This window comes from Scyliorhinus canicula, chromosome 11 (genome assembly GCF_902713615.1).
Source record: "Scyliorhinus canicula chromosome 11, sScyCan1.1, whole genome shotgun sequence".
Classification (NCBI taxonomy): Eukaryota; Metazoa; Chordata; class Chondrichthyes; order Carcharhiniformes; family Scyliorhinidae; genus Scyliorhinus; species Scyliorhinus canicula.
In genome coordinates, this window is record NC_052156.1 from 90,576,605 (window position 1) to 90,595,492 (window position 18,888).

Consider the following 18,888-nt stretch of genomic DNA (forward strand, 5'->3'; position numbering starts at 1 on the left):
CGAAGCTTGGATACAAAATTGGCTTGGCGGCCGAAGCCAAAGGGTGGTGTGGAGGATTGTTTTTCATAGTGGAGGCTTGTGACCAGCGGTGTGCCTCAGGGATTGGTGTTGGGTCCACTGTTATTTGTGATATATATATATAAATGATTTGGTTGAGAATGTAGGAGGCATGATTAGTAAGTTTGCAGATGACACCAGGATTGGTGGCATAGTGGTTAATGAAGAAGGTTATATAAGATTGCAACAGGATATTGATCAATTGGGCCAGCGATGAATGGCAGATGGAGTTTAATTTGGATATATGTGAGGTGATGCATTTTGATAGATCAAATCAGGGCAGGACCTATTCAGTTAATGGTAGGGAGTTGGGGAGAGTTACAGAACAGGATGCTACCAGGACTTGATGGTCTGAGTTATAAGGAGAGGCTGGATAGGCTGGGACTTTTTTCTCTGGAGCACAGAAGGCTTAGGGGTGATCTTATAGAGGTCTTTAAAATAATGAGGACCATTCATGAATTAGATAGTCGACATATTTTCCCAAAGGTAGAAGAGTCAGATGAGAGGGGAGAGATACAAAAGAGACCAGAGGGGAAATATCTTCACACAGAGGGTGGTGAGCATCTGGAACTGGCTGCCAGAGGCAGTGGTAGAGGCGGGTACAATTTTGTCCTTTAAAAAGCAGTTGGACGGTTACATGGGCAGGGTGGGTGTAAAGGAATATGGGCCAAATGCAGGCAAGTGGGACTAGCTTAGTGATAGAAACTGGGTGGCATGGACCAGCTAAGCCGATGGGCATTTCCGTGCTGTAAACATCGAGGACTCTATCTGGCCAAAGTAGACTGGGACCAGCTACTTCTGGGCAGATCTACAGCAGAACTGTGGGAGTGTTCAAAATGGAATTGGCGAGAGTACAGGTCTGCTCCCTTTAGGGTGAAATATAGGTACAATAAGTCCAGAGAACTCTGGATCAGTATTCGGGACTGGATAGGAAGGAAAAGAAGGGCTTTTAACAGGTACAAAGGGAGCAAATCTACAGAGGCCCTTGTGGAGGATAGAAAGTGCAGGGAGAACTCAAAAGCAATTAGGAGAGCAGCGGGAGCATGAAAAAGCACTGGCGGGTGAGATTCGGGAAAATCCCAAGATATTCCATAAATTCATCAAGGGGGAAGAGAATAACCAGGAAAAAAGTAGGACCTATTAGGGACCAAGGGGGTCATCTGTAAGTGAGCCAGATGACATTAGTAGGGTGTTAAAACACGTTCTTCACATCTGTCTTCCCTTTGGAGAAGGAGGATGTGGGTGCAGAATTCTGACAGAGAAACCCCTAAAACTTCTCCAACTTTGGGCAGGACCAAAACATGTGAACATGATCAGGTGGGCCCTTCCCACACTGTTCAGTTATCCTTCCAGCCTTGGGTGACTGTGTAGACTCTGCCCCTTCTCCCCGTGTCTGTGTGGGTTTCTTCCGGATGCTCAGTATTCCTCCCACCGTCCAAAGATGTGCAGGTTAGGTGGGGTTGCGGGGATAGAGTGCTAGGGGAGTGCGCCGAGGTAGGGCACTCTTTCAGAGGGTCGGTGCAGACCCAATGGGCTGACTGGCCTCCTTCTGCACTGTAGGGATTGTATGATTCGATGAAAAACCAATTTCCCACCAGGAGCTATATATTTGCAACAATATTACATAACACACCACCCCTCATACCAGTTAGACCCTCACCAATAAACAAACAACAAGTGGAAAATCCATACCACCCAAAAACAAAGAAATACCAACAGATATGCGCAAGATGCTCCAACATCCTTCCCCACCCACAGCAATCAAAGACGTCACAGGGCACAATTATCTTGAGCCAAGTCTATGCTTTTTTACAGAGGCGTTATCTGCCTCCTCCAGTACATCAAAGTAATTGTCTTTCAACTCGTAGGTCACAAGCAGCCTTGCCGAGTACAGCATCCCAAACCAAATTCCCCTTTTGTATAAGACAGCCTTGGCCTTGTTGAAGGCCACCCGCTTCCTTGCCAGCTCAACTACAACACCCTGATAGATCCTGACAAGGTTACCTTCACATTTCCAGTCTCGGTGTTCCTTGGACAACTTCAGGATCTACTAATCTCCCAAAAAGCTGTGAATCTGAATAATGACTGCCCATGGTGGTTCATTCGGTCGGGGCTTAGAGTCATAGAGTCATAGAACAGTACAGCACAGAACAGGCCCTTCGGCCCTCGATGTTGTGCCGAGCAATGATCACCCTACTTAAACCCACGTAACCCGTATACCCGTAACCCAACAATCCCCCCATTAACCTTACACTACGGGCAATTTAGCATGGCCAATCCACCTAACCTGCACATCTTTGGACTGTGGGAGGAAACCGGAGCACCCGGAGGAAACCCACGCACACACGGGGAGGACGTGCAGACTCCACACAGACAGTGACCCAGCCGGGAATTGAACCTGGGACCCTGGAGCTGTGAAGCATTGATGCTAACCACCATGCTACCGTGAGGCCCCTTCTGCCGGAGTGTCATGTGAACCCTGTCCAACTCCGGAGGGGACTCTGGTCCATCCTCCCCCGTCATCTTCCCAAACATCCGTGATAAATACACAGTGGGAGTCGGGCCTTCCATGCCCTCCAGCAACCACATGACTCTGAGGTTTTGCCTCCTCGAGCGGTTTTCATGATCATCGACTTTGGCCCTCAGCAACTTATTCTCGCTGGCTACCCAGGCGGTTTCAGCCTCCAATGAGACAATTTGCTCAGCGTACTTCAAAGTTTTCTCCACTCACTCCCTCTAACACCTCGCCATGCCATCTCGGAGGTCTTTTCCAATTTCAATCTCATAGGACCCAGGGCCTCCTCAGTCAACGTTTGGAGGCGCTCAGACGTCACTCTCCACTGCTATTCAAACTGCTTACCGACTCCATCGATAGCAGGCCAGCAAGCAAGTCTGTGTTATTGGAGCGGCCGCAGTCACTGGAGCTGTCTCGCCATTTTCGCCATAGAGGAGTCACACAAAGCCTTCAAGTCTGTTGACAGAATTTTTGTCCATCGGTTTCTTACCCCAGCATTTCTTGACATTTTTCTGATGCAGGCACCTTGTGTCTTTAAATGAATAGGTTTTTTTCAACAGAATTACACCTGAAACTGGGCAAATAGAGCCACAAAGCAAGTACCCTGCCGGGAGCTACCTTGTGTGCGACTTCTGCTTACATGCCATCACCGGAAGTCCATGTTACAGGAGGATATTGGCAGATTGGTAGATCAGTGGCAGATGGAATTTGACCCTGAAAAGTGTGAGGTGATGCTCTTTGGAAGGAGTAACACGACAAGGGAGTACTCAATGAATGGCAGGACACCAGGAAGCTCAGGGGAATCTTGGGTGCTTGTCCACAGATCCCTGAAGGTGGCAGTACAGGTTAATAGGGTAGTTAAGAAGGTATACAGGGCATTTGCCTTTTTCAGTTGTGGCATAGGTTATAAGAGCAGGGAGGTTATGTTGCAGCTGTACAGGACTTTGGTTAGGCCACAGCTGGAGTCCTGTGTGCAGTTCTGGTCAACACACTTTGGAAGGATGTGATTGCACTAGAAAGGTTGCAGAGGAGATTCACCAGGATGTTGCCTGGAATGGAGCATTTTAGCTATGAAGAAAGGCTGGATAAGCTCAGATTGTTTTCTTTGGAGCAGAGAAGGCTGAGAGAGGTCCTGATTGAGGTGCATAAAAATATGAAGGGCATGGACAGGGTGAACAGAAAGCATCAGTTCCCATTAGTTGAAGGGTCAATAACAAGGGGGAATAATTTTAAGGTGAAAGGCAGGAGGTTTAGAGGGGATTTCAGGAAAAGCTTCTTTACCCACAGGATGGAGAGAGTCAGGAATGTACTGCCTGGGAGGATAGAAGAGATTGGAACTCTCAAAAGTACATGGATGAGCACTTGAAATGTCGTAACATTCAAGGTTATGGGTCAAGTGCTGGAAAATGGGATTAGTGTATTTTTTGTCAGTGCAGCCTTGATGAACCAAAGGGCTTCTTCTGTACTTTATGATTCTATGACTCTCGGTAGATAAATTCTTGATAAACAAGAGGGTTGAAGGTTATCGGGGATAGGCAGGAGGTTACAATCAGATCAGCTATGCTCTTATTATAATCTTTATCAGTGTCACAAGTAGGCTTACATTAACACTGTAATGAAATTACTCTTAAAAATCCCCTCGTCACTACACTACAGCATCTGTTCGGGTACACAGAGGGAAAATTCAGAATGTCCAATTCACCTAACAAGCACATCTGTCTGGACCTGTGGGAGGAAACCGGAGCACCTGGAGGAAACACACACAGGGAGATCGTGCAGACGCCGCACAGACAGTGACCCAAGCGGGAATCGAACCCGGAACCCTGTGCTACCGTGCCGCCCGATCTGGAGAACCAGGATTGAGGGCCATGTGGTGTACTCCAGCTCCTAAATTGTCTGTTCACATTATGCCCCAGCAGCACTAGCCCCAGATTAAAGGGAAAGACAAACTAAACAATCCTTGTCCTGTCCTTGCTCAGAATTAACTGCAACGCCTAATGCTCTGACCCAGCCGGAATGCTTCTTTAAACACTCACCTTTATACACACACGAGGTAGCTCTGATTGAACTGAAATTACTATGACCAACAACCTAAAAGAAAAAAAACAAAGTAAGTACAAGCCAGTTTCCACAATTACATCCTCAAATTCAAGCAGAAAGAGGTTAGCATCACTCTCAAAGACATCCTCAAATTAAGAGAACCAAGAAACTGGAAATGAAGGAATGATAACCCTGTCAGTCTGGATTCGGAGGGTTATGAAATCATAACTTTCAAAGACTTAGTGCAAAGGAATGAGTATTAGAAAGCTCCAGCAGCTGGACTGGTTAGTAAGTGTGAGCAAGGCTGTTGTAACATGGTGAGGCTGAACTCCAGTCAGATTACGTATGCCACATGAAGTATAGGTGCTTGATGGCCAAGTGATATAGGCCAAGAAGACTCCTGATTGTAGTCTATGGAACTGTCACTGATGCAGGAGGCTTCAGACATCAATGAGCTAAATCCTGGCACAGTAAATAAAGCAGCCTTTCTCTAAAGTACTTACCCCAAGTAGATCATCGTCCACGAGTAGCAGTCCTTCAAAGCCACTTGTGTGATCTAGGACCACCGTGGCTGGACCAAGGCGCCCGTCCATATTTTGATCTGAAATATAGTTGAAAAGTAAGCCATCAATCAGAAAATACCCTGGAAAACAGATAGTCATCAAATATTACCGAAAAACCATGTGGAGGTTGACAGGTACCAAGGAGTGAGTTACAGGCAAGGATTTTGGGGGGGCGGAGAGAAGAGGAATAGAAACACAAGGATGAGCAACGGCTGAAATCTAATCTGTGGGGTTCAGATCATTTACATACAGTGTGAACCCTGAAAACTGGCACTGAAAAGATGTAAAATTGTGTTTCAAAAACGCAATAGCAATTTTGAACAAGACGCTTGTCAGTCATATGTTAGTAGTTTGCTGAATATTTGCATTGCCTGATTTATTCCTGATCAGTGAAATCAGCTCTTCAATCCAATCAAGGCAGGATGAGACAGTGGTTTGAAAGCAATCAAAATCCAAGGGTAAAACAAAAGCAAAAATGCTGTGGGTGCTGGAATTCTGAAATATAAACAGACAATGCTGGAAATACTCAGCTGGTCTGGCAGCATCTGTGGAAAGAGAAATAGAGTTAACGTTACAGGTAGATGATCTAAAGGTCATTCAGCCGAAACATTAACTCTGTTTATCTCTCCACAGATGCTGCCTGACCTGCTGAGCTTTTCCAACATTTTCTGTTCTTCTATGAAGTCAAGAATTCTTGTAGCTGAGTGGTGTAGAAGCATCTCCTCAATTGTGTCTTTGGATATAAAGTTACCATAATCCCAGGTGACCATAGGCTGTTTTCTCCTTCGAGTGGTGGGGGAGCTGACTTGTGGTGATTTAACCAGAGGATCACCACACCTCAGGCGAGGGGCAAGGTTGAGGGGGCAGGGCCCTCATGAATAACCTCAGCCAGTACACAAAATTAACCCATGCTGTCGGCCTCACATTGCATCATGAACCAACTGTCCAGCCAACTGAGCTAAACAGGTTACATGTTGTGTATCAGTATCTCATGCAGCCCACATTTTGATCCAGACCTTCAGAGCACCCTACGTGCTCTCATCCCAAAATCAGTTGCATTCTTGGACACACACGTCTCCATCAAAGACGGTCACCTCAGCACTTCGCTTTACCGCAAGCACACGGATAACCTCACGATGCTCCACTTCTCCAGTTTCCACCCTAAACACATTAAAGAAGCCATCCCCTATGGACAAGCCCTCCGTATACACAGGATCTGCTCAGACAAGGAGGAGCGTAACAGACATCTACAGATGCTGAAAGATGCCCTCGTACGAACGGGATATGGCGCTCGACTCATCGATCGACAGTTCCAATGCGCCACAGCAAAAAACCGCACCGACCTCCTCAGAAGACAAACAAGGGACACACCGACAGAGTGCCCTTTGTCGTCCAGTACTTTCCCGGAGCAGAGAAAATACGACATCTTCTTCGCAGCCTTCAACACGTCATTGATGAAGATGAACATCTTGCCAAGGCCATCCCAACAGCCCCACTACTTGCCTTCAAACAACCGCGCAACTTCAAACAAACCATTGTTTGCAGCAAACTACCCAGCCTTCAGAACACTGACCACAACACCACACAACCCTGCCATGGCAATCTCTGCAAGACGTGCCAGATCATCGACATGGATACCACCATTACACATGAGAACGCCACCCACCAGGTACGCGGTGCATGCTCGTGCGAATCGGCCAACATTGTCTACCTCATACGCTGCAGGAAAGGATGTCCCGAAGCGTGGTACATTGGCGAGACCATGCAGACGCTGCGACAACGAATGAACGGACATCGCGCGACAATCACCAGGCAGGAATGTTCCCTTCCAGTCGGGGAACAAGTCAGCAGTCAAGGGTGTAGCCACCTGGGTTGGCCACTTCCCGACTCCAAAATGGATGCCCGCTACGAATACAGGGAAATTCAGTCAAGCGCAGGGAAAAACAAGCAGGTGCAAAGTTTCCTGTATATTAGAACTTGCAGAACCCAGACGGAATCGAAACCAAACACCATCTGCATAGTAATGAGCGATCCCCGGGAACAATTGGATACATTAAGTAATCAAGACCAAACCAGACTCCTCGGCGCCAGCAGGAGCAAAGACAAAGGAAGGCTAACGGACACTTAGGACCCGCCCAACGATTGGGAACAGCTCCAGTATTGGAGAAATCGATCCAAGTGATCAGAACTTAGTCCAATAACTTGGAACCAGGTACGGGGACCGCCCAAAAGGGCGCGAAGCCCCTGGGGACTATAAAATAGAGTCCCCAAGTTCAATTCGTCCTTCTTGGCAGGGTCTTTCAGCAGCTCGAAACAACCCTTGACCGTGACCTGCCTAGCAGCTGCACCAACCAAGGAAGTGTCCAGTCAATGTACGCTACGATATAGGCGCTCCTAACCATTAGTCCATACCAGCTGGAAGCCTGCAGACTCAGAATCGAACAAAAGGCCATTTGTTCCCCTGACCTGGTGGGCCAGTTTCCAAAGCTAAGTATTGGCCTTTTAGTGTTAGGGATAGTCTAGTAAGTAGTGTTTTACGCATGAGTAGAGATTGACTGTGTATATAATAAATGTGTATTGAGTTATTGATCAGCACTTGAACTTGAACCTCGTGGTGGTATCATAAAGATACCTGGCGATTCTGGAGCAAGGTGATTAAACAGAGCAAATTAAGTACAAACACAATTAGCAACATTTAGTGGTGAACTCTGACGGGACTCGACTTAGAAGTGCCCCCCCCCCCCCCCCCCACCCCCACTCCGAGAGAACCCAAAAATCTGAAATTATAATCCAATTGGGAACAGAAATAACCACAAGTGTTCAAGCAGTTCTGATCAATCCTCCAGAATTCGGAAGTGTGTTAATGCATGCGTACTAACAGGGATATAAGGAAGTGTGTTAATGCATGCGTACTAACAGGGATATAAGGAAGTGTGTTAATGCATACGTACTAACAGGGATATAAGGAAGTGTGTTAATGCATACGTACTAACAGGGATATAAGGAAGTGTGTTAATGCATGCGCACTAACAGGGATATACGGTGAACCTGAGAGATTTTGTTGCGAAAAACTGTCGGGAGTTTGTATTCCGGAAAATAGCAAAAGCCATACCCGTATTTACAGCACCGCCTTAGTACCCCTCGTTCCAAATTTTAAAAGAGAGCATTTAGATAGGAAAAATGGCAATGAAGGCAATGGAACACCTCATGAACCCTCAAGAATTCGTGGTCGCAGCGACCAGCAGAGTAAGACAGTGTCCCGTTTGGGAAGGTGAGATTAGAAAGTACCTCAAAGGGAAAGGATGGCCACTTTGGAGTGACTTTTGTTCAAATGAGGAAACAGGTCCCGGGAGTATAGGACATACTTGGTGGGAGAACCTGAGCGAAATACATAAGAGCTTAGGGAAAGCCCGTAAGACGATGACGATTGTGTCCTGTCTGGCACAATTGTGAGGCACAGAGGAGGTCGTTCGGACTCTCCGCAAAGAAATAGAAGAGAGACATCGAATGAGTAAAGTCGATGTTAGTGAGATCGGGAAAGAGAATATAGAGTTAAGAAGGAAGTTAGCAGCAAAGGATGGAGAGGTGGATGATGCCAAGAGGGCACACCAGTCTTGTTTAGCGCATCTGAGCAGCTTCCAAATCCAATACGATAAGGCCTATCAGGACACACAACGTGCAGTCCTGGTAAGAGAAGAGACAGAGAAACAGATAGAGGCATTGCAAAGGCAGTGCAGCGATCTAAAAGCAGCGTTAAGAGTACTCCATGCTGCCACCACGGAGCAGAGACAAAGCTCAGTGGATCATGCAAAATGCCGGAAGCAGATTGCAGAACTGCAGTCTTTGCTTTCAGTTCAAAATGGGTTTCAAAGCACCTTTGGATCCCAGTTAGATGAAGAAGACGGCCCTGATTGGCAAGAACTAAACAAAACCGCGCATAGATATGTACAGGGAACATGTGCGCAAGGAAAGCCCCAAAAGAGAAAAGCACCCCTACCCACCACAGAGCAGATAGATCAGGCACCCATGAATTCAGTCACCACCCACCGCACAGTCACATCGGACAGAGACGCGGAATTTCTTTACACCACCCCCTTAACCGTGACCCAATTACGGGACGCGTGCGAAAAGATCACACCGTTCCTCCCCACCTCAGACCCCCACCAATTCTTTGCTAGAGTGAAGCAGCAGGCGACCATGTACGGCCTGGATGAGCGTGAGCAAGTGAAGCTCACAGTTTTAAATTTAGACCCTTCTGTTGTAGCAGCCTTTCCCAACCCACAGAACGTAGGAGAAGGCACCCTCGCAGAGATGCATTCTGCGATCCTAGACGCGATCGGTTATAACAGAGGTGACCCCGTAGAAGGCCTGAATAAGTGCAGGCAGAAGAAAACAGAACACCCCACAGCGTTTGCTGGACGGCTATGGGTCCATTTTACAGCGGTATTCGGAGAATTAACCCGCGCCCATTTGACCCCAGAAAACACGGCCAAATGGACACGTACCCTTATCTGCCATGCCACAGAGGCAGGACAGAGCGCTTGTGCTAATTATGACCACTCAGAAGAAGCCCACAACGAAAAATGGGTTTTAAAAAGGTTGTCCTGTGCTTGGGAGCAATCTGTCCACAATAAACCCGCGCTTAGAAAACCCGAAGAAGCGCAGGCGGATGCAGATATCCAAGCAGTTAAGATGCACCAGAACCCCGCATGGGTGAACGAAGGTAGGAACAGCCCCCCACAGAAACCACAGGAGTGTTACCACTGTGGACATCCAGGTCACTTTGCACGAGAGTGCAACACCCCAGCAGACAGGCACTCTGAATAGAAACAGGACGAAGCCCATTCATAGTGTAAGCACCCGTTCAGACCAGATAGACATGAACGGAACAGACTGACGGTGTTCGGGCTCCCCAACTTGGGTCTGCGGCACCCTTTGGGATAGGTCCGGCCGACCGGTCGTTGCAGCGAAAATATGGGGACAGCCCATTGAATTTCTCTGGGACACAGGAGGGTCCCTCACCACAATTAATTCCTCCATCATGTTCCAAAAAGACACCTGGCCCACGACAGCCACAATCACCCTCAGCGGCTTCACAGGCCACTCACAGCAGGGACACATCACAGCCCCTGTACCCATTTAAATTGGCACCATTACGACAAAACACCCCACCGTTTTAGTCGACCTGCGCCACACTGTAGAACACATTTTGGGCATCGATTTCATGAACTCCCACAACCTGTCATTTGACCCAGTAAATCAATGTGTCTGGAAAATGGCAAAGTCAGCAAGAGCCCCCGCAACGCTCACAGTAGGCGAGTATGCTAATAAGATTAGCGCAGTCGGCGATTTCTGGTTTGACCCGACCACGATTAGCACAGACAAACAGGTTAGGGCAGTTCTGCAGAAGAACAGGACAGCATTTGCAAGTCATAAGCATGACTGTGGCAGGATGGCTTGTTCGGTTCAGATTACAGGACCTGACCCTAGACCCCAAAAGCAATATGGATTTCCCCAAGAGGCAGAGGGAGAAATCTCAAAAGTAATTGACAGTTTATTACAGCAGGGCGTACTTAGATCAGTAGCCTCTACTAATAATGCCCCGATTTGGCCAGTGAGAAAGCCCGATGGATCATGGCGACTGACCATCGATTACTGGGAACTCAACAAAGTCACTCCCGCAGCAGCCCCCACGGCAGCCACAAGTCCTGAGACCATGCTCAAACAGGGATTCAACTCACGATATTTTACGGTTTTGGACATCAGTAACAGATTCTGGTCCATTCCATTGGCAAAAGCGTGCCAGTACAAATTTGCCTTCACTTTTAAAGGTCAGCAATACACATGGACATGCCTCCCACAAGGATTCCACAACTCCCCCTCCATTTGCTGGCAAATGGTTTAGCTAAATTTTCTCGCCCCGAATGTCTGGTCCAGTATGTAGACGACCTATTACTGCAGACAGACACCAAGGCAGAGCACATCGCACTTCTGTCCGAACTCCAAGAACTCCTACAGCAAATTGGATGCAAAGTGAACCCCAAAAAGGCCCAAATTTTGGACGACAAAGTGGGATATTTGGGAACGATTATCACTCATGGTAAACGTGAGATCGAGCACAAAAGGATTGACTCGATTGTCAAATTGCCCCTTCCCCAGAATGTATCAGCTCTCCGGTCATTTTTAGGACTGGTTGGCTACTGCCGAAACCATATTGCGGTTTCGCCACCAAAGCAGCTCCCCTCTCAGACCTCCTAAAGAAAGGAGCCCCTTGGGAATGGCTTCCGCAGCATACAGATGCTGTGGATGCTTTGAAAAGAGCCCTCATTGCAGCCCCCGCACTACAGGTTCCAGACCCACTTTCCCCCTATGCTATAGAGGTAGCTAGCACAGATCGCACCCGTTCGGCCGTGCTCCTCCAGGAACGGCACAAACAGTTAAGACCTGTGGCTTACGCCTCCAGAGTTTTAGATCCTGTGGAGCAGGGATTTTCAGCCTGTGAAAGGCACCTGCTCGCAGTTTTCTGGGCAGTCCAATATTTTTCTTACATAACCGGACTAAACCCCATCACCATCCTCATGGAACACACCCCCACACAACTTTTACTAGATGGACGACTTAAGGACGGTACAGTAAGCCAGATCAGAGCAGCCAGATGGACCCTTCTTTTGCAGGGACGGGACATCACTGTTAAAAGAACCAAGGCCCACACTTTCTTAGCCGACAACCACCAGTACCCAGGCACCCCCCCGTGAATGTGAAATCATCTCACAGCACCACAACACAGGCCCCTTTATTGCGAAAACACCCCCCAAAAAGATAGGTAGTTCACCCCAGACCCCCCAGCACACAGACACGTGCGCACCCCTAAGAATACATGTGGATGGTTCTTCCACTATATTAGACGGGAAGCGCATTACAGGATGCGGCATCTATGTTGAGGATGCGCAGGGACACGCCCTAGAAGAAATCTCGTTAAAACTGCCAGGACACTTAGGCGCGCAGGCGGCAGAACTGGCAGCTATTGCATACATTGTAGATCACCCAGATTCCTTTCCCAGCCCAGCAGACATATACTCGGACAGCCTCTATGTCTGCACCAGCCTCACAGAATTCCTACCCCTGTGGAAAGCAAGAGGATTTATTTCCGCGGATGGTAAACCCCTCCCTTCAGCCCCATTGCTCCGCCACATTTTAGACAAAGCACAGGACAGGATATTTGGTATTATTAAAGTACGAAGTCAACACCGTTCCTCCCCACCTGGGAATGTGAAAGCCGACGCATTGGCTAAAGCAGGTTCCAGGCATGGTCATTTTTGGAACCCCCCCCGAAAGCGCCCCTGTGAACGCAGTTCAGGTCTCACAGACCAATATCGAAGATTTAGTGCAGGCCCAGAAGCAGGATAGTAATCTCAGGGAGATTTTAAAAGGAAAATCCCCAGCCCCATTCCGATAGGTTTAAAAACACACTGACCACACATGACTGTGTGATCCTAAAGGACACCCTTTATGTGGTTCCTGAACAGGACAGGAATCAGCTTATTTGTTTGTTCCATGATAATCATGGACATCAGGGAATTGCTCCCACCACCGCCCACCTCAGGCAGCTCTGTTGGTGGCCAAATTTAAAGGAAGACGTCACGCACTATGTAGAAAATTGCCTTATCTGTGCCCAAAACAATCCGGACAGATATGCGAAGAAAGCTCAGCTCAGCCACACCCGCCCCGTTAATGGCCCCTGGACTAACCTCCAGATTGATTTTATAGGACCATTGCCCCCTTGCAGGAATCGTTACAAGTTATGTGTTAGTTGTTATAGACACGTTTACGAAATGGGTAGAAGCATTCCCATCTAGAACAAACACTACAGCTAAGATTTTGACCCACCACATCTTTACGAGATGGGGACTCCCCCGCAGCATTGAATCTGACCAAGGTTCCCATTTTACGGGACGTGTAATAAAAAACGTCCTCACGATATTTGGCATTACAAAAAAAATTCCATATCGCATACCACCCCCAGTCAAGTGGTATCGTGGATGAATGAATCGGACCCTAAAAGCAACCCTCAGGAAAATGGTCCAACAAAACAACACCACTTGGGATTCAGTCCTCCCTTTTGCACTAATGTTTTTGCGTAACACTGTATCCACATCCACAGGATACACCGCACACACTCTCATGACCAGATGCCCCATGAAAGGCACAGAATTTTTATTAGGACTTGACTTGACCAGCCCCGAAGTGACGGCCCTCACACACGAGAACACAGTGAAACAATTGGTAGAAAATGTTCAAACGGCTCAGCTAGCAGCCGCAGTAAAATTGGGCACCAGAAAGAAACAGAGCAAAGTCTGTTTCGATAAGACAATGCATGCGACTGAGTTTGATGTAGGACAGCAGGTCATGCTCTCCATTTACAACCCCAGCACATTCCTGTCACCCAAGTACTCAGGTCCGTACTCCATTGCGGACAAAGTAAGCCCCTCAGTTTATAAGATTAAGTACCCCAACGGAAAGACTGTGTGGTTTCATATAAACCAGCTCAAGGCATATGGCTCGCAGTCTAACCACGCACACCACGTCATGCTTGATGCAGCAGACCACGCCCCACATACACGAAACGTATCCCTAGCCTCCCCCAGCACGACCGGCCCATCCACGGACTCTACCTTGACTCCGCCCCCCTAACTCCAGACTCCGCCCCGGAACGCCCACAGACAGCAGCAGCAGAGACAGCGACTGTGACTCAAAACGATAGCCACAGCGCACCTCGCTACTACCCCCATGCACCAGGCCCCACTCCCAGCGACTCTGACCACAGCTCGAGTGATCCCTTCCTGATCACATTCCTTAACAAACCTCAGTCTGACTCCCAAAACGAGAACCCCTTTGCGACCCTGTTCGCAACAGATAACTGAGGTGTCCAGATTATGTTTTAAAAGGAACTGCTTGGTAGAAACGGTGTCCTTTCTGATGAAACCTGCACGATATTCGTTGCATGTTTGTTTGTTTTGTGTTTGTATGTGTTCTTTGTTTCAGTTTAAACAGTTCTACGGTCACATGCCACATTTGTCCGCAGATAACTACGGGAACTTGCCGGCATGCTTATCAGCCGAAACCACTGAGAGCTTGCCTGACCCCTGTTCATAACTGCTCTTCTGATTTAACGGTAGAACCTTTACAGCAACCCCCAACGATGACTACATTCTTGCCCGTTCTTGTCGGTTACTCAGGCAGTGGAGAAACGGCAGTGGTTCCTGCCCTGTCTGAGGACCCCCCCCCCCCCCCCCCCCCCCCCCTCTGGTCAGCCAAGCTTGGGTAGAGCACAGCCCGCCCTACCCAGCGATTCCATCCAACTCTTACCCGTCGCGACCCATACGCACCTCATTTTGGCTCTTTTGGTTCGAAAAGTTTTGTTGTATTTTAAGGTGACCCTTCGGTTGCCACCCCTCCTGCTATTTACATCCTCAAACATTTGGATGGTAAATCGCACAGCCTGCGAGACAGCTCGCACTGTTTCAGTATTTTTCAGTGTGTCTTTTTAAATGAGGGAGTCACAGATGGTGACCATTTATAAAGGGAAATTGGTACTAAAGGACAGACATGCTAACGTACAAGATGGTAACAGAATATGCTTGATCCACAGAATTCCAGAAGCTCCAGGAAGAGAAAAGAGAAGAAAAGGAAGAGAAGAGAAAAAAGAAGAGAACAATGAAGACATCCTCCATGTTTTTCGTTATCATCACCAAATGTATTTAGTTGCGCGCGAACGCGAACCCCCTGACCCCTCCCCCCCCCGGCCATCAATGATTCACTTCCCCATAGCACCCAGAGCCCAGTGACAAGTAACAACACCCCAACATGGTGTGATAGGTTTATAACGTGGTACTCCCTTTCATATGTAATTGAATCCCTTCTAGCATTGGCGATACGCTGCAGCATTGTGCAGACAATCCGCATGAGAAAATTGCAAAGGAGAGCCTACCGCTCTCGCACCCCGGTATACAGGATAAGATCCCCTATTTTTGGTTTTCACCAGGCCCCGAATCCCTCGACCTACAATAAAGAACATTCGGTTTGCGTCATTTGTAAATAAAGAAATGTGTTCCGTTTGCAATTGAAAGATTGTACAACTCTGTGCTTGACCGCCAACCCAGAGGAAAATGTGAATGCTGCTATTATTTTTGTATTGTTAGGAAGTTAGTATGATTGGATGTTTAAGTGAGTGTAGTTTGTGGAAGATAGTTAGAGGTACCGTTTCTTTTGTGTTGTAATGCATGTCCCTGTTGTGACATAGCACCACTTAGAATTGTCAGTTAAAATTTTCTTGCATAGTTATGGTCAGTGTAGAGGCCATGGAAGAGTGCTCGCTGGGTCAGGGAGTGAAGACGACTCAGTTATGTGATCCTTCACGCTTCGCATTAGGGATCACAAGGAGTGTAGCCGACTCCAAAATGGATGCCCGCTACGAATACAGGAAAATTCAGTCAAGCGCAGGGAAAAACAAACAGGTGCAAAGTTTCCTGTATATTAGAACTTGCAGAACCCAGACGGAACCAAAACCAAAAACCATCTGCATAATAATGAGCGATCCCCGGGAACAATTGGATACATTAAAGTAATCAAGACCAAACCAGACTCCTCGGCGCCAGCAGGAGCAAAGACAAAGGAAGGCCAACGGACACTTAGGAACCGCCCAGCGATTGGGAACAGCTCCAGTATTGGAGAAATTGATCCAAGTGATCAGAACTTAGTGCAATCACTTGGAACCAGGTACGGGGACCGCCCAAAAGGGTGCGAAGCCCCTGGGGACTATAAAATAGAGTCCCCAAGTTCAATTCGTCCTTCTTGGCAGGGTCTCTCAGCAGCTCGAAACAACCCTTGACCGTGGCCTGCCTAGCAGCTGCACCAACCAAGTAAGTGTCCAGGCAACGTACACTACGAGATAGGCGTTCCTAACCATTAGTCCATACCAGCTGGAAGCCTGCAGACTCAGAATCGAACGAAAGGCCATTTGTTCCCCTGACCTGGTGGGCCAGTTTCCAAAACTAAGTATTGGCCTTTTAGTGTTAGAGATTGTCTAGCAAGTAGTGTATTATGCATGAGTAGAGATTGACTGTGTATATAATAAATGTGTTTTGATTTGAAACTTACTAACTAGTGTATTGAGTTATTGATCAGCATTTGAACCTCGTGGTGGTATCATAAAGATACCTGGAGACTCTAGAGCAAGGTGATTAAACAGAGCAAATTAAGTACAAACACAATTAGCAACAAGGGCATTCAGCCTCTGATCTCCGGGTAAGCGTTCTCCCAGGCAGCCTTCAGGATGTGCGACAACGCAGAATCACCGAACAGAAATTTATAGCCAAATTCCGCACCCGAGTGCGGCCTCAACCGGGACCTGGGATTCATGTTGCATTACATTCATCCCCCACCATCTGGCCTGGGCTTGTGAAATCCTACCAACTGTCCTGGCTTGAGACAATTCACACGTCTTTAACCTGCATTTACCCCTATGTCTGGATCTGTAAAGACTGAATTACCTGAAAATGCTCACATTCTAAGCATTGTCTGGCATCTTTGAATTTGTCTATATACATGTTTCTGGAACATACCTCTTCATTCACCCGAGGAAGGAGCAGTGCTCCGAAAGCTAGTGTTTAAAACAAACATGTTGGGCTTTAACCTGGTGTTGTAAGACTTCTGACTGCACATTTTGGTTGTGTGCGCATGTACTTGCTGGGCACAATGCATACTGCACTCAAGTTATCAAACGCAAAATAAATTAAATTTGAGTATTGCTTTGCTGCCTGCAAGTGGAGTAGCACAGGGTTACACACAGCATCAGGAACGTTTAATCCACTTCCAGACTGAAATTCCGGAAAACCAACATGTGTAACCTGGTGAGCGAGCTTTCCAAGTTGACACTGCTAAATCCATTTCTTTTAATCCAGCAGTTGCACTGCAAATGAACTCAAGGAGCCAAGTCAGAACCATATATCTCATTGAACTAGATATCAATACAGATATCAAGCAGATTCTACATGCCAACTCTCCTCACCAGACTGATTCCAGGGATGGTTGGACTGTCATAAGAGGAGATTGACTAGGTTAGGATTGTTCTCACTGGAGTTCCGAAGAATGAGGTGGGATCTCAGAAACTTATAAAATTCTAACAGAACTAGACCGGGTAGACGCAGGGAAGATGTTCGCAATGGTGGGTGGGTCCAGAACCAGGGGTCACAGTCGGAGGATTCAGGGTAAACCATTACGGACAGAAATGAGGAGACATTTCTTCACCCAAAGAGTGGGGAGCCTGTGGAATTCATTACCACAGAAAGTAGTTGATGCTAAAACATTGAATATATTCAAAAGGCAGCTAAATATAGCACTTGAGGCGAATGGCATCAAAGGTTATGGGGAGAAAGAAGGATTAAGCTATTTTTTTTTTTAAAAATTTAGAGCACCCACCCAATTCATTTTTTTCCAATTAAGGGGCAATTTAGTGCAGCCAATCCACCTACCCTGCACATCTTTGGGTGGTGGAGTCGAAACCCGTGCAAACACGGGGAGAATGCGCAAACTCCACACGGACTGTGACCCAGAGCCGGGATCGAACCTGGGACCTCGGCACTGTGAGACAGTAGAGCGAACCACTGCGTCACCATGGTACACTTGGGATTAGGCTATTGAGTTGGATGATCAGCCATGATCGTGATAAACAACGGAGGAGCTCGAAGTGCCAAAAGACCTCCTCCTGCTCCTATCTTCCATGCATCCATGTCCCTACTAAAGGTATCGACTCCAACCACAGTGCAGCCCCCTGTGCTTTGTCCAAGAGACAAGTCACTACAGGTACTAATCATAAAACAGGATTTTATGTTTGTTTACTTTGAATGTATTCACTTCACTCTAAAAGAAGCAATGGTGATAAGAGAAAAACATTTTTTCACACACTGAAACGGGGCCTGGAATGAGCTGCTCATGTGTTGTGGAACTAGGTTCAATTGAGGCATTTAAAAGGAAACTAGACTGTTATCTTCAGAAGACTGGGGAGTAAGTGGGAGAATGGAACAAAGTGAATTGCTCATTTGGAGAGCCATTTGCAGACACAATTGGTCGAATTCTGTGATTCAGTAACGGGTTAATTAGAACATAGAATAGTATAACACAGAACAGGCCCTTGATGTTGTGCCGTGCTTTGTCCGAAACCAAGATCAAGCTATCCCACTCCGTATTATTCTGATGTGCTCCACGTGCCTATGCAATAACCGCTTGAAAGTTCCTAAAGCTTCACTATTACACCAGGCAGTCCATTCCACACCCTAACCACTCTCTAAGTAAAGAACCTACCTCGGGCATCCCTCCTATATCTCCCACCCTGAACCTTATAGTTATGCCCCCTTGTAACAGCTACATCCACCCGAGGAAATAGTCTCTGAACGTCCACTCTATCTATCCCCCTCATCATCTTATAAACCTCTATTAAGTCGCCTCTCATCCTCCTCCGCTCCAAAGAGAAAAGCCCTAGCTCCCTCAACCTTTCCTCATAAGACCTACCTTCTAAACCAGGCAGCATCCTGGTAAATCTCCTTTGCACCCTTTCCAATGCTTCCACATCCTTCCTATAGTGAGGTGACCAGAACTGCACACAATACTCCAAATGTGGTCTCACCAGGGTCATGTACAGTTGCAGCATAACCCCAC

At 47.4% G+C, this 18,888-nt stretch overlaps 1 protein-coding gene across 2 annotated transcripts in view; it reads right to left on the minus strand.

Moving 5' to 3' along the window:
* LOC119973187 (E3 ubiquitin-protein ligase RNF123) overlaps nt 1-18,888 on the minus strand; it is a 537,603-nt gene that overhangs the window by 451,301 nt on the left and 67,414 nt on the right. For both annotated transcript variants that reach the window (XM_038810837.1, XM_038810836.1), the window contains exons 5-6: nt 5,116-5,213; nt 4,609-4,663 (exon numbers count right to left, since the gene is read on the minus strand). In XM_038810837.1, coding sequence (XP_038666765.1) covers nt 4,609-4,663; nt 5,116-5,213 — 153 coding nt within the window. The remainder of the gene's footprint in view (nt 1-4,608; nt 4,664-5,115; nt 5,214-18,888) is intronic.